Below are 13,261 nucleotides of genomic sequence, written 5' to 3'. Positions count from 1 at the left end.
TATTACATATTTTACCTAATCTAGTCTTAAATAACTTAAAAAGATCTGTATTTTTAGATTTTAATTATTTTTATAATGATAAGTAAAGAATAAATATGTAAAACAAGAAATAAGGTACTTACCCAATCATCTTTTTTCTTGCTCTCAATTGCCGAGGACAGATAAGCCTTAATTTTTTATAGTAATTATAGTAATGCACTTAATAATTTTTATTTAATTAAATAATGCACCAAAGAATATAGACTAATGGAATGCAAAAAGTAGACAAATTCCTTTATCTCTCAAAATTTTCCTGGTTTTCTAACTATACAACAAGAGCCGTTACAAATTCATCCAAGCTAGTCTTTAACTTTCCCATGGGAATGAATCTTGTACTGTGAGTGAAATTTATGATATTCTTCAGAACACAATGTTATATAATATGTCATTTGATAGATGAAAACCTTGACTTTCTGTTGGTTATAAGTAATGTATAGTGAAACGTAAGAGAGATATGTCAATGAATTGTGAAACAGAGGATGTGACAGGTGGGTGTGGCAGGAAGGGTCTGATTTTATATTCGATAGCTCTGTAACCAAACAAAATTGAGTTTATAAATATAATGGTTTGTCATAGCAATACTAATTTTATAGAGTAATTTACATTTAATTTCTTACTTTTTTGAGGGGTGGTGGATGAAATAGGGATGATGACATGCTAAGAGAAAATGTATCACACTAGTGGAAATTCAGGATTTTTTTAAATATTGCCTTGTAGAATTAAGAACTTAAACTTGTATACTATTAAGTCCCACCAGACAATTCCAATTGTCCCTTAGTGCTATTGGTCTGCTTAAAAATGGGCTTAGAAGCTGACATCACTTACAGTGAAGGGTTTGTAGAAAGATGTGTGTGGTCTAACATTGACTCTTTGCAATTTGTAAAAGCTTGTTACAATAGAAATTGTGACATTGGCCAATAGTGTGTAATAATGATCATCAGGTTAAACATAATCAACATTGGATGAAATTGTTCCACAATAAGCAGGAGACCTGAAACAGAATTTTTCTTCACTTAGCCCTCAGACTTTCTATAAAAACTGTAGATAATTTTAATAAAAAATAAAAGTTCATTTCATTGGTTCTTGTCAGATCAAGGTAAAATCAAACTCCTCTTTTTTCACTGTATGTCACTATTTTTTTTTTAAAGGCATGGTAGCCAGCTGATGCATTTCCACACAAAGGATTTTAAATTAAGGTAGAAAAATATAAATGTTCTAAAGGAATCAAATGTTCAATGAATGATTCTAACAGAGACAATTAAACACCTGCAAAATGTTATTAACATTTTTAACACATAATTACATAAATATTTAATAAATGCTCAATTTACATTAACAAAAATGTAACAAAGCAATAGAGGAAAAACTACAAATGTAGACATTTAGACATATAGATAAGCATTATCATGACTATCGGATTGCTGTCTGAAACATACAAAATAATACTTTTTTTAATTAATTTACTACAGATTATTTCATTTAAAAGAAAAAATATTCAATTACTCGATAATATAAGATGCCTATCTACATGAATGCATTTAGTGTTTACTAGTAAGATGTCACTAAAAAGACTTCAATTATTCACAGATTACTGCATCTAGAAAATCCAACACATGTACAGGAAATAAGCTACAGATCTTGACTTTCCATGCTTATTTTGCATGCTTTAAAACTTATAAAAGCAAATTCAATGTTAGATAAGGGAATCTTATACAAACAAGTAATAACATCATAACACATGTGAACCATACAAATTAGATACAGGATCCAAAAGTACTTAATGGACACAGAAAAAGTTTTTGTGGTTATTTCCAGATATAATTTATCCTGATGAACATTTGGAGCTAAGAAAATAGTGCCTGTCAAACAAGTACACAAACAAAAAATTACTAAAGATGCACTCACTCAAGTTGTGCTGTAAGTATTTTTGAATATTTGCTACATGCGAACACAATGATGGTTTATTTTGTGTGGACTTTTGTTTAAAAGCCATATTTGTGTTTCAGTGCAAACTGTTTTGTAGTATCATTTTGCTGACAATTTACATTTATCACCACACTGTATGTATATTATGTATTATTTTAAAAAATTAAAAAACATTATTGTGTAACATTACAATAACAAATGAAAGAACAACAATAACAGATGGTTTATAACATCACTTTCAAATAGGTTACTTATCTTCTACAAAAATGGGTGCTTCAGTCAATGTTACACCCGTTTTCTTTAATTATTTGTGTTTAGGTAAATCTAACTACAATTAACTTTCTCAATACAAATAGGTAGAATTGTACATGTTATGATTTTTCACAGTTACATTCAACATTAAATTAAATTACTGTATTATCAATACACATGAATAAACTCGGCATTAAAATGTTGTTAATAAATCAAATTTTCATACGAGTTTTATTAGTTTCTTATTTTTAAAAGTAAATATTTAAATAAGTTCTCTACCTCTTCTTGTCTGTGCAACATGACACTTAATCTCTCCAACTTGCACATTTCTACGTTTTCATCACCCCTCTATGATGTCCTGAGTTTTATATAAATTTATCATTATAATATAGATATTACTAAGGCATAGTCTAATTTTTATTGCCTTCAGTCTTCTTTGTTCAGAGATATAAACCAGAAAGTCAAATCCACCTGCTACTCTCTCCTATCATATCCTCTCTTTCACAAATTACCAATAATTCTATCTAATATTTACTATTACACATAATTTATAACTAACAGAAAAACAAAGTTTTAATTTACCAAATGATGTATAATACTACCTTGTTCTCAATAGAAATTGTTAGTTATTTTGCCTACAAATTCAAAGTTGCTATCACAAAGTTCAGATTGAACAGCGAAGGGAATTATTTTGAGACACTTATGCCTTAGTTAGAAAGCTAGTTAATTATACTAGTTATAAGACATTGTTTGCTTTGTTCATGTTATTATTTTGTGTTATTAAGTGCATATTTCAAATAAGTAAAAAGTATTTTAATAGCTAATAATATTATTACAAGGAACTAGGATTACATTTGGTCAGAGGGTCAACAACTTGTTAGGTTAGATAACGTAAGATAATGAAAAAATGATAACCATAAAAACTTTGTCCATGAGTAGCTTGTACATTATGTCATTCACTGCTGTAGCTTAACCTGCTCATTCACCATGTGATTTACAGCTTGTATTGTGTAATTTTTCAGCCAGATACTGTTCAAATAAAATCAGATGTAAACTATTAGGAGCCTTAAGATTTTTAGGATAAATAATTGTAATTTTCTTTTATAATTTTTATATTCACAGACAAATCTTTGGTAAAAGTAATTTATTTAAAAAATGAGATTTTTTTGTGTACAAAAAGACTTGTAATGTTTACTAAATGCTTGCCAAATTTCAAAGATATACTTACAACATTATAATTTATGGTAGAGATACTTTATGGTTACCTGGTGGTTGCAAGTTCAGTAAAAATGACTGAGCCCATATAGAAAGTTAAGCTTAGCTAAAAGCATTAAAAATGCCATTTCATTTAAACATTTATGATAAACTAATGTAGTTTACAGATAATTACTGTACAAAAACCAAGAAGAGTTAAACTGAGATAAAAGTTAAAAACTTTAACCTCAGGTTCAGCATCACCCTTATAAATTAAATTTCTTCAGAGAAGTACTGATCTCTGTATACAAACATAATAAATAACCAAAATAATGAATTTCTCAATCAAGTCTAAAAAGGAAGTATTTTGAATGGTCAGTAAAGAAAAAAATATCAACATCATGCCTTAATTTTATCACATATTTTATCTCTTCATTTAGAAGTTAAAAAAAGAATAAACAATTTTGACAATTTATTACAATGAAAGCAATATGGATGACAGAATAAAAATGGACAGTTTACCTATTACGGCACATTATTATAATAACGCAAATTATTATACAGCTAATTCCAACAGACAGTCCAATGACAACTCCTAAAAATGGATCTTGAGACTTCACACCTTTAATAGAATAATTAATCCTTATCAATTTATCATGTTTGGAATAGTTAAAATACATTTTCAAGAATTTTACAAGCTAAAAATTCAGCAATTAATTTACAACTTAAAGTTTCTACATAAATATATGTTATTGTGGATACTCTATAGATAACTGCATAGATACAATTTGTTTTATAAAGATATATACAACATCAATACATAAAACTTGTTAAATTTTACAGTACTTTATGCAAATAAATAATATTGTACTTGCTTTGACACAAATATTGGATTTAAGAAATCAATTCTTATTTTCAATTACTTTTTGCAATATAGAAAAGCAGTTTTTTTAGTTTATAAATAAATTACTTTGTTCTTTGTTTCCATTTATTAAAGAAAGTGTAGCAGTTCAGTGCATAATATCTCAGAAACAATATGTCATAGGCAGGTGAAATTGTCCAGGAGTGTTAGGAGTTTCGTGTAGATGTAAATGTCACAGTTATCTTAAGTTGCCACCAAGAGAACCACTGTGGTTCTATTTTGCACATTTTCCATGCTATAAATGAGACTGTTAACTGCAGCGTAGCTTATTCAACTAACGTGAACCTGACAACTGTGCAGAGGTGAATTTGTGAAATGTTATTACAACAAAAAATGAAACACTGAGGCAGCTCCCAGGTAATATCATAGAGTGCATAATATCTGCAAATGGCTTTGTTCTAGTGATGCCGTATGCATATTCATAAAAAAAACACTATTTCAGTTCTTGTCAAGACTAGAATTTGATGGCCAATGCCCTGTCAATATATTATAGACTGATGATGCACACTTCATCTTTTCTGGATATGTTAACACACACAACTGCATTATCTGGTGAAAACAAATCCACATGTAACATTTCCTACAAACCTTCATGATAATAAGGTGACAGTGTGGAGTGGTTCACAACTAACTTTGTTATTGGACTGTATACTTCTTCAAAGAACCATCAGCACATGGACTGCAAACCTTAACAGTCAGCAAAGCATAGTATCATGCAAAGCTCACAACTAACATGATTCCTGTTCATGCAGGATGGTGTCCCATCTGTATTTTGGTAACAAGGTGAAACACATTTTGCAAGAGTACTTTAAGAACAAAATCATTTCATGCCACTTTCCTTGTGAATGGCCACTTCATTCACTAGACTCAACACATGCAGATTTCTGATCATGGATACCTTACATAATGCGTGTACCATGGGAAGCCTTGCAGATTCAAAGTTTGTTGTTGGGGGGTGGGGGGGGGCTGATATTTGTTGTTACTTTATTAACGTTTTAAGCTTATACTGTGAGGTAAAAATGGCTGCTGCTATCATTCTGTCTGGTTTTTGAGCTCGTTGCTGTCCTAATTTAGGATCTTCTTTTTAATAAATTCTTGAAAATTTAAAAAAACAGAGAAAGAAAGGGAGCCCGGCGAGAATGTTTGCCCCCCGGGCCGTGCTGGCTCTCGACGTTCCTGAAAATACCCTTAACACTCCTATGCAATTTCACCATCCTATGCCATACTGTTTGTGAGATATAACATGCTGAACTATAATTTAAAGATTTAAATTCATAGTGTAAAAATAAACATTAACAATTTGTAATATTTCTCATGCACAATACATGATCACAATACAACAAATAATCTCATTTTACTTACATGTACTGCAAGCTTTTTTTAACGAATAACACAAACTATTTTATTTAAGTTTCAAAAATTATAGATATGAAGCATACTGTTCATATACATATTAATTGGTTACTAAAGGATTTTTACTTTTCCTGCAATACCTAGCTCTTTAACTTACCTTTATAATTTCTTCATATTTTTATATACAGGCTTAAAACTAACCTGACAGCAATAAATCTAAGCAACAGAGAGGCATTAAAGAATTCCAGCAGCATGTAGAATTACAGCAAGGAAACACAAAGTCAATAAATGATAGCATTTGAAACATTTTATCGAAATTATTGACATTACAAAAGCTTCTAGTACAGAAAATGGAATTTCCTATGTATACCATACATACATGTAAATTGCAGCAAGGATATGCACATTAACAAGCAGATAATAGAAGCTTCATAATGATGGTTGCCCCAAATAAGAAATTGTCATGTGACAAGCCAAATAAGACACAGTGACAAATTGTGACATCAATTGTTTACATAAAAACTGCAATCGTAGCAGAGAGAAAAGGTCCAGAAAGTTTATTTTGACTATACTAACTGTGGCAATGGAATGGTCAACAAAAAAGGAGAGATACATGCAAATTGGTAACTGATTAATGGCTTCTGACAATAGCCACTTAGTGTCTAGTTTTGGTTCAAAGAGTCTCCAATGAATCAGTATAACTGAACCAATTAGATGAAGGACCTACTAGTCGACTGAATTTGTTTTAGGTAGCGTAAGAATAGCCAGAAAAACACATAAAACCCTATGTTTTTGAGTTAAAAACCAACTCTCCCCAACACTTCCTGAGGTAGAAAACCTGTACCAGTTCTCTCCAGTGTCCAGACGACCTGCACCAGTTCCCCCAGAAGAAGCCAGACTACTGTAGTGACACTCTACCTTTTTCAGCAGGCTGAAAAATATCAGTGCTTTGGTGTTCTGACTGTTGATTCTTGGCCTCACTGATGCTAGCATTCGGCATCTGACTAGTAACTTTATTCAACCAGAAGGTATCATTTGTCTCTACTTTTGCACATATATCTACTATATATTTACACATTGGTATTTTTCAAAATTTTACGTATAGTATTCAGGCAGTCTGTTGTAATTCTGTACCAGGTTCATCAATAATTTAGGCTTGAGAATGCATTTGTACTAAATATGTAACATTGAATATGTAAAGTATATTTATTGTTATTAATGATCATTAGCCAGAACAAAAATTATTAAAATAATTTAGCACATAATATGAAAAATGAGAAAATTATTTACTTTTTTATAAATTGCTTTGTCAGTATAATCAATTAGAGTATAAAATATGTAAACTGGTTGACTCTTGTAATACAAACATCAGCTTACATAAAAGTTTGTTCTCATGCAAGCATGAAGCTACTAGAATGTGAAAAACTGTGTATACTGCAGAACACTTAGAATGAAAATGTAGAGAACATAAATGATGTCTCTAATTTAAATACTTTTTTTTTTTTTAGTAACAGAATAAGTTCCATAATTTTGTAAAACTGTGACTTTAATCCACAATATACCTTAGAAAGTTTCTTTTTACGTTTGTAGAGGACAAAATTTATCCTAAAAGCTATTATTGACTAAGTTACTCTAGTAGTTCTGCTCTTGCTGTTTATTTCAAGTACAGAAGTTTTATTTTCCTAAAAAGACAATTGAGTGACATTTCTGGGGCATTTCTTAGTCAAATGACCATCTCTAAGCTGTTAAAAAAGTGAATGAATTAACTGAAATGATTTTAACATTCACTAGCATATGAAGTCCAGTTTGCAAAATACTTAGTGTATTTTTTGGTACAAAGTTTAGGCCACTCCATACAAAATAATTAGGAATATTATGTACCATCTTCAACACAAGTTACCAATTACTTGCATCCTGTGAAAGTTCAGTATGATACTCACCTTTCAAAAAGCATATCTATGGCCATGGACCACAAGACTTATAATATATATTACTGTCTTTATTAGTTTGCAACAAACGTACCATTCTGAAAAAGATCAGTTATATTATCCAGTGCAGATCTTATCCTAAAAGCAACAATAGGACTTGAAATTCCTACACCTGCTGAAGTCTCTGCTCGTAATAACAAGAAGTACTTCTGGTTACTTGCAAGTCCTCCAATTATAGAATGTCTTCTATTTCCTATAAAAATTTAACTATTTATTAGTATGATTTTTTTTAAATCTATATTCACACACGCTTCCACTGAACTGTCATTGTTATTAATTTCTGAACAAAGCAAACTACAGGTATAAGTCAAAATAAATGTTAACCAAGTATCTAATATGACTAATTTAATATGCTAATTTAACAAAGAATATGAAGTACCATAAAATAAAACTTATAATGATTACAACGTATCAAATCAATGTCAGTTTAGAACACTGACTGTTAGTAATATTTTTGGTCACCATCCCAATAGTATCCCACATGAATTTAGAAGATTTTTTGGAAATTAAATAAAACATATTCTTAAAACAGATAAAATCTCTAATGACACACTGCTTTTGTCAGTGTATTATCAATTACCCAACATTAATTTATGTACTGACTGCAAATATTTTAACCAACCTCAACTTTATTGCTGTACTTTGTCTGGTATAAACTGAGAGATTGAAAATAAAAGCAATTCAACAAATATACAGCATCACTTGTTACTTTACATCACTATCACAGCTTATGCAATAAAAAAAAAAGGAGTTTATAAGTGATATTTCACCTTGTATTGCTTCTTAACTCCCTCGCAATGAGGTCAGTTGATTAAACTGACTTCGTAACCACTTTGTACTCATTATAATTTCCATACTATAACTTTTAATACAATATGTGAATCTTCACAGATTTCTAGTAAACATTACAAGTCTTTCTTACAGATCTTTTAATGAAGTATTTTTACTAAAGATTTGTCTGTGAATATATAGAGTCTTTAGCTTTACTATTCCAAATGTAAAATGATTTCCACGTTAAGATTAAAAATACTTTCTTTGTCTCAAAATCTCAAATTTCATTTGCATAATCTCTGAAACCTCCTAAATAATTTCCTATGTTTTTTTGCAGTAAAACTTTATATTTTACCTGTTATTTTCTCTACCCTAACTCAATACAACATTGGTCAAACTTGACCAACCTCGTAACTATAAAAAAAACATAAAAATAAATCTAAATTACCCCTTTTCTCTTTCTAGAATGACTTCAAATTGTAACATGAAACTATATTTATTTGTCCTAAATAGCTTTAAACTCATAACAGTATACGTCTATTCATACTTAAATTTTATTGTTTTATTGCACTTTGGACCTTGTCTAACTACTATTCACACCATTATAAGTTGTAAATCATTTGGAAAACTAATTACATTACGCATGAGCTACTCGCAATCGTACCTTGAAAAAAATGTTTATTATTTTATTATTACTTATTTTACCTAATCTAACCTTAATTCACATAAAAAAGTTTCCTATTTTTATATTTTAGTTACCTTTATAATAATAAATAAAGAATACACATGAAAAACAAGAAATAAAGTACATGGGCCTTCTTTTTTTTTTTTGCTTTTGACTGTCAATAACACTTAACCCTAATTTTTTTTTATAATAATGGTATTACTGCAATAAATAGTCGTTTAGTTAATTAAATAATGAACCAAAGAACACAGAATAATAACATGCAAAAAGCAGATAATATCCCATAACTATCAAACCATGCAACAAGATCCATTACAAATTCATCTGAGCTAGTTGATGTGTTTCCTGTGGGAATAGAGCTTGCACTGAAAGTGAAATTGACAATTCTCTGTACAGAAAACAACATAAGATAATACATCAGTTGATAGATGAAAGCCTTGGCTTTCTATTGGTTATAAGTAATATAGTATTGAACATCAGAGAGAACTATTGGCAATTTCTGAAAGAAAGGATGTGACAGGTGGGTGTGGCAAGGGGGGGTTCTGCTTTTCTGTTTGATGGCTATGAAAATTAATCTTTGCCTGAGTGATGATGACATGATAACGAGCAATTTATGTTAAATTTCATACTTCTTAGAGATGTGGTAAATAAATTAGAGAAGAGGGAATGCTTAGAGGAAAAATGTCACAATTCTCACACTAGAGGAAATTCATGATTTTTTTAAATATTTCCTACAAAATTAAGAAATTTCAACTTATATACTTATTGGTATACCATGAAAAGATAGTTTAATTAAATTTTAAATATAACTCATTAAAAACCTCATGACAAACACAGAAAAAGATGCTCGTGGAGAGAGAGTTAACAGATTGATAGATATACATTGTGAACTATATGAATTTAAATTTTTAACCTGAGCAGCACTTAATAAGGAGACGGGTCACGAGTGAAAAGCCATGTCATCTTGTTTGTTGACGTGCATTCAAAATGTTATTGAACTAGTATTTCATGAATTTATGTCAATAAAGTTTGGTATCAAACTGTAGAGTATAATTCAAATTTTAGTATTATACATTACTCAATTTCTTACTTTAAAAGTCAATTTTAAAAAACACAGACAAACATCGATTTTTGTGTGTTATGTGGTATGTTGAATACAGCACTAATTCAAATTAGATGTTTGTGTGTCAAAATACTAAGTTTCTAGTTTTGAACGAATTAGAAACTCAAATTACCAATATTAACAAGCTATAATATAAATAAAAACATCTTAGCTTTTCTATCTGCTAAGATATTGCTCATGTAATAAATCAAACAAAGTGGCACCCCCACCCACCTTATGCCATTTTTGGAAACGCTCTCTTATGTACACTTATTTCTATATATGACATGAATAACCAATCAGAAGCTCAGAATATCAACTTAGTGGCTTTCTCAGCCATTTTTTACAGGCTTGGACATCATTTCTTTCTTTTGAACCAATATTTCAAGGAGGTTGGGTGTGTCTTTAGTCTGCTTGAAATTTCATATTTTTTTAGACTAAAATACAGGTTAGTTACCAAGCTTGATAAATTATAGTGGAATTCTATGGTATCGATATAGTAATATATGATTTTTTGGTTATTCAACTGTGTATATATATATATATATATATATAAAACCAAAGAAAATTATTTTGTTCCATACCCTCCACATGCAAAATTTTTAAAGGATTAACAACCTACATCAAGCAGCAACCGAGTACAAAGGTTGTAACTAGAAGAGATAATTGCTTCCTTTACTTCTTTATTTACTGCTCTGTTTTAAGAAAAATAAGTTTAAGAACTCATTTCAAAATAGCAATAATCTATATACATATATAATGTATAATAACTGAAACATAACTGTAATTTAGAAAATACTAGTCTACTAAAACACAGTCAAGACAGGTCACTTTGTACAGACCAAAGGTCAGTTTTATGTTATTGGATATGGTAACATGAGTGCACGTGTACCATGTCATTGGAACTTCTGTTAGAAGTTTCTCTTAGAACCAAATAAGAGGAGTTACCACCATTTATATAATGTGTCCACAGCTAAAAGCACAGAGGACGATTGATAGTATCCCACCTTGATCAATATGCTAACCATTAGATCATGCCTGGAGCTATAAACCTAATGAAATGTTTTGAAGTGAACTTTTATATTGAAGTTTATGTTTAATTAGTCCATTGCATCAGAAAATAAAAAACGGAAAACTTCAAATATTATAGCTATCAATAATTTAACAATGCTTTCTAGTCCCAATACTTTCTCTACTGTTCTGTGTTTTATGTTGCAACATTCAATTTATCACTTATTTATACACACATATATGTAGCATATGAAATACTTTTTTCAGGCAAAACTTGGATACCTTAGTACAGTGGAGCTCAACTGCAACCTTTAGAGTAGTTTCTTTGACACAAAATAACTGATACATAAACATTTAAAAATACTGAGTTACATCTAGTATTATAAATTTAAACTTCCAATGAGGACTCACCTAACTAATCAATTTATCAATGATTACCAAGTCTAAATTAAGACCATTGCCTTCTCTGATTATAACTTTGAAGATATATAGGATAGATAGACAAATTCTGTAAATTTGTACTTAGGTGCAGAAAAACATTGACATTTTATCACCTTGTTCCAAAAACCTTCAGCATTAATATAGTTTGGCTCAACAATTAAACAGCATTAATGTAGCATATTACCTGCTAACATCATACAAAACTTTAAAAATTGAATGTAATTTAAACATTGTGAATATCTGTATAACTAGAGAGCTTTTAAAATAATGTTTAGTATACAAAATGTTACTGCAACTCAATTTATGGTATCGAACCTAAGGCAAAAAAACAAAATAAAAAATTTTCAACTTTAATCCTCTCTGCCCGGGCATCATTTACTGCGTATGTCACGAGGTTTTAATGGCTTACATTCTAAATTTTTTTAAAACTACTTTTTGTTTATCTTATACCAATTAGCATAGCATAAAATCATAGCTAATAATCCATATTTTAATAGTATAGAAGTTTTACGTTCGTAATTTTATAAGGCAATATTAAATAAAAACCCTGAACTTGTGAGGAATGTGACATATTTTCTATAGGCATCCCCTCTTCTCCATTTTATTTACCACCCCTACAATAAGCAAAATGTAATGTAAATTACTCACTATAAAATCATCACTGCTCAGACAAACCATAACTTTTATAGCCTTCAAATTTGTTTGGTTACAGAGCTATCAAATAGAAAATCAGATCCCTCATGCCACATCCTCTCTTATAGGATTTGTTAATACTCTCTCTTACATTTAATCCTATAGTCAACAGCATATGTATTCTTTATTTATTATAATAAAAGTAACTAAAATGTAAAAATAGGGACCTCTTTAGGTTAGTTACAGTTAGATTATGTAAAATAAGTAACAATGATAACATAATAAAAAATGATTCACAAAGCATGCATACGAGTAGCTCATTGGTAATGTAATTCAATAGCATTACATGAACTCCATGTTCCCAAAGTTATTTACACTTATAATGGCAAGAATAGTAGTTAGACATGGTTCAAAGGGCAATATAAAAGTATACATAGATGTATACTGTTAGGAGTTTAAAGATACTTAGAATAAACAAATGTCATTTCATTTTAAAATTTGAAGAAAAAATGGTAATTTAGATTTATTTCAATTTTTTTTGGTGGTTGTGAGGTCAGTCAAATTGACCAACCTTGTATAGAATTAGGGTAGAGAAAAAACAGATAAGATAGTTTTACTGAAAACAATAATCTGAAATGTATTTAGGAGGTTTTACAGATTACGCAAATGAAATTTGAGATTTTTGAGTTGAAGAAAAATATTTTTAATCTTAACATGAAAATCACTTTGCATAAGGACTATTCAAAACAAATACTCAATATATTCACAGACAAATCTATTTTTGGTTTATTAAAAATACTTCATTAAAAAATATGACTTTTTGTATATGAAAGACATATAATGTTTACTGACAGTGTGCCAAAAATTTTGTGAAGATATACATATTATATATATATATATATATATATATATATAAACACACACACATACAGACATTACTTGGG

General features: G+C 29.6%; 1 protein-coding gene across 1 annotated transcript in view; it reads right to left on the bottom strand.

Moving 5' to 3' along the window:
• LOC106465393 (protogenin-like) overlaps positions 1-13,261 on the bottom strand; it is a 178,450-nt gene that overhangs the window by 16,307 nt on the left and 148,882 nt on the right. Inside the window, exons 18-19 of the mRNA XM_022393285.1 lie at positions 7,709-7,867; positions 3,934-4,033 (exon numbers count right to left, since the gene is read on the bottom strand). Of these exons, the coding sequence (XP_022248993.1) occupies positions 3,934-4,033; positions 7,709-7,867 (259 nt within the window). The remainder of the gene's footprint in view (positions 1-3,933; positions 4,034-7,708; positions 7,868-13,261) is intronic.

Source organism: Limulus polyphemus, unplaced genomic scaffold (assembly GCF_000517525.1).
Source record: "Limulus polyphemus unplaced genomic scaffold, Limulus_polyphemus-2.1.2 Scaffold1930, whole genome shotgun sequence".
In the NCBI taxonomy this organism is placed as follows: Eukaryota; Metazoa; Arthropoda; class Merostomata; order Xiphosura; family Limulidae; genus Limulus; species Limulus polyphemus.
Note: the sequence above shows the minus strand (reverse complement) of the source record. Positions and strands in the feature narration are given on the sequence as shown.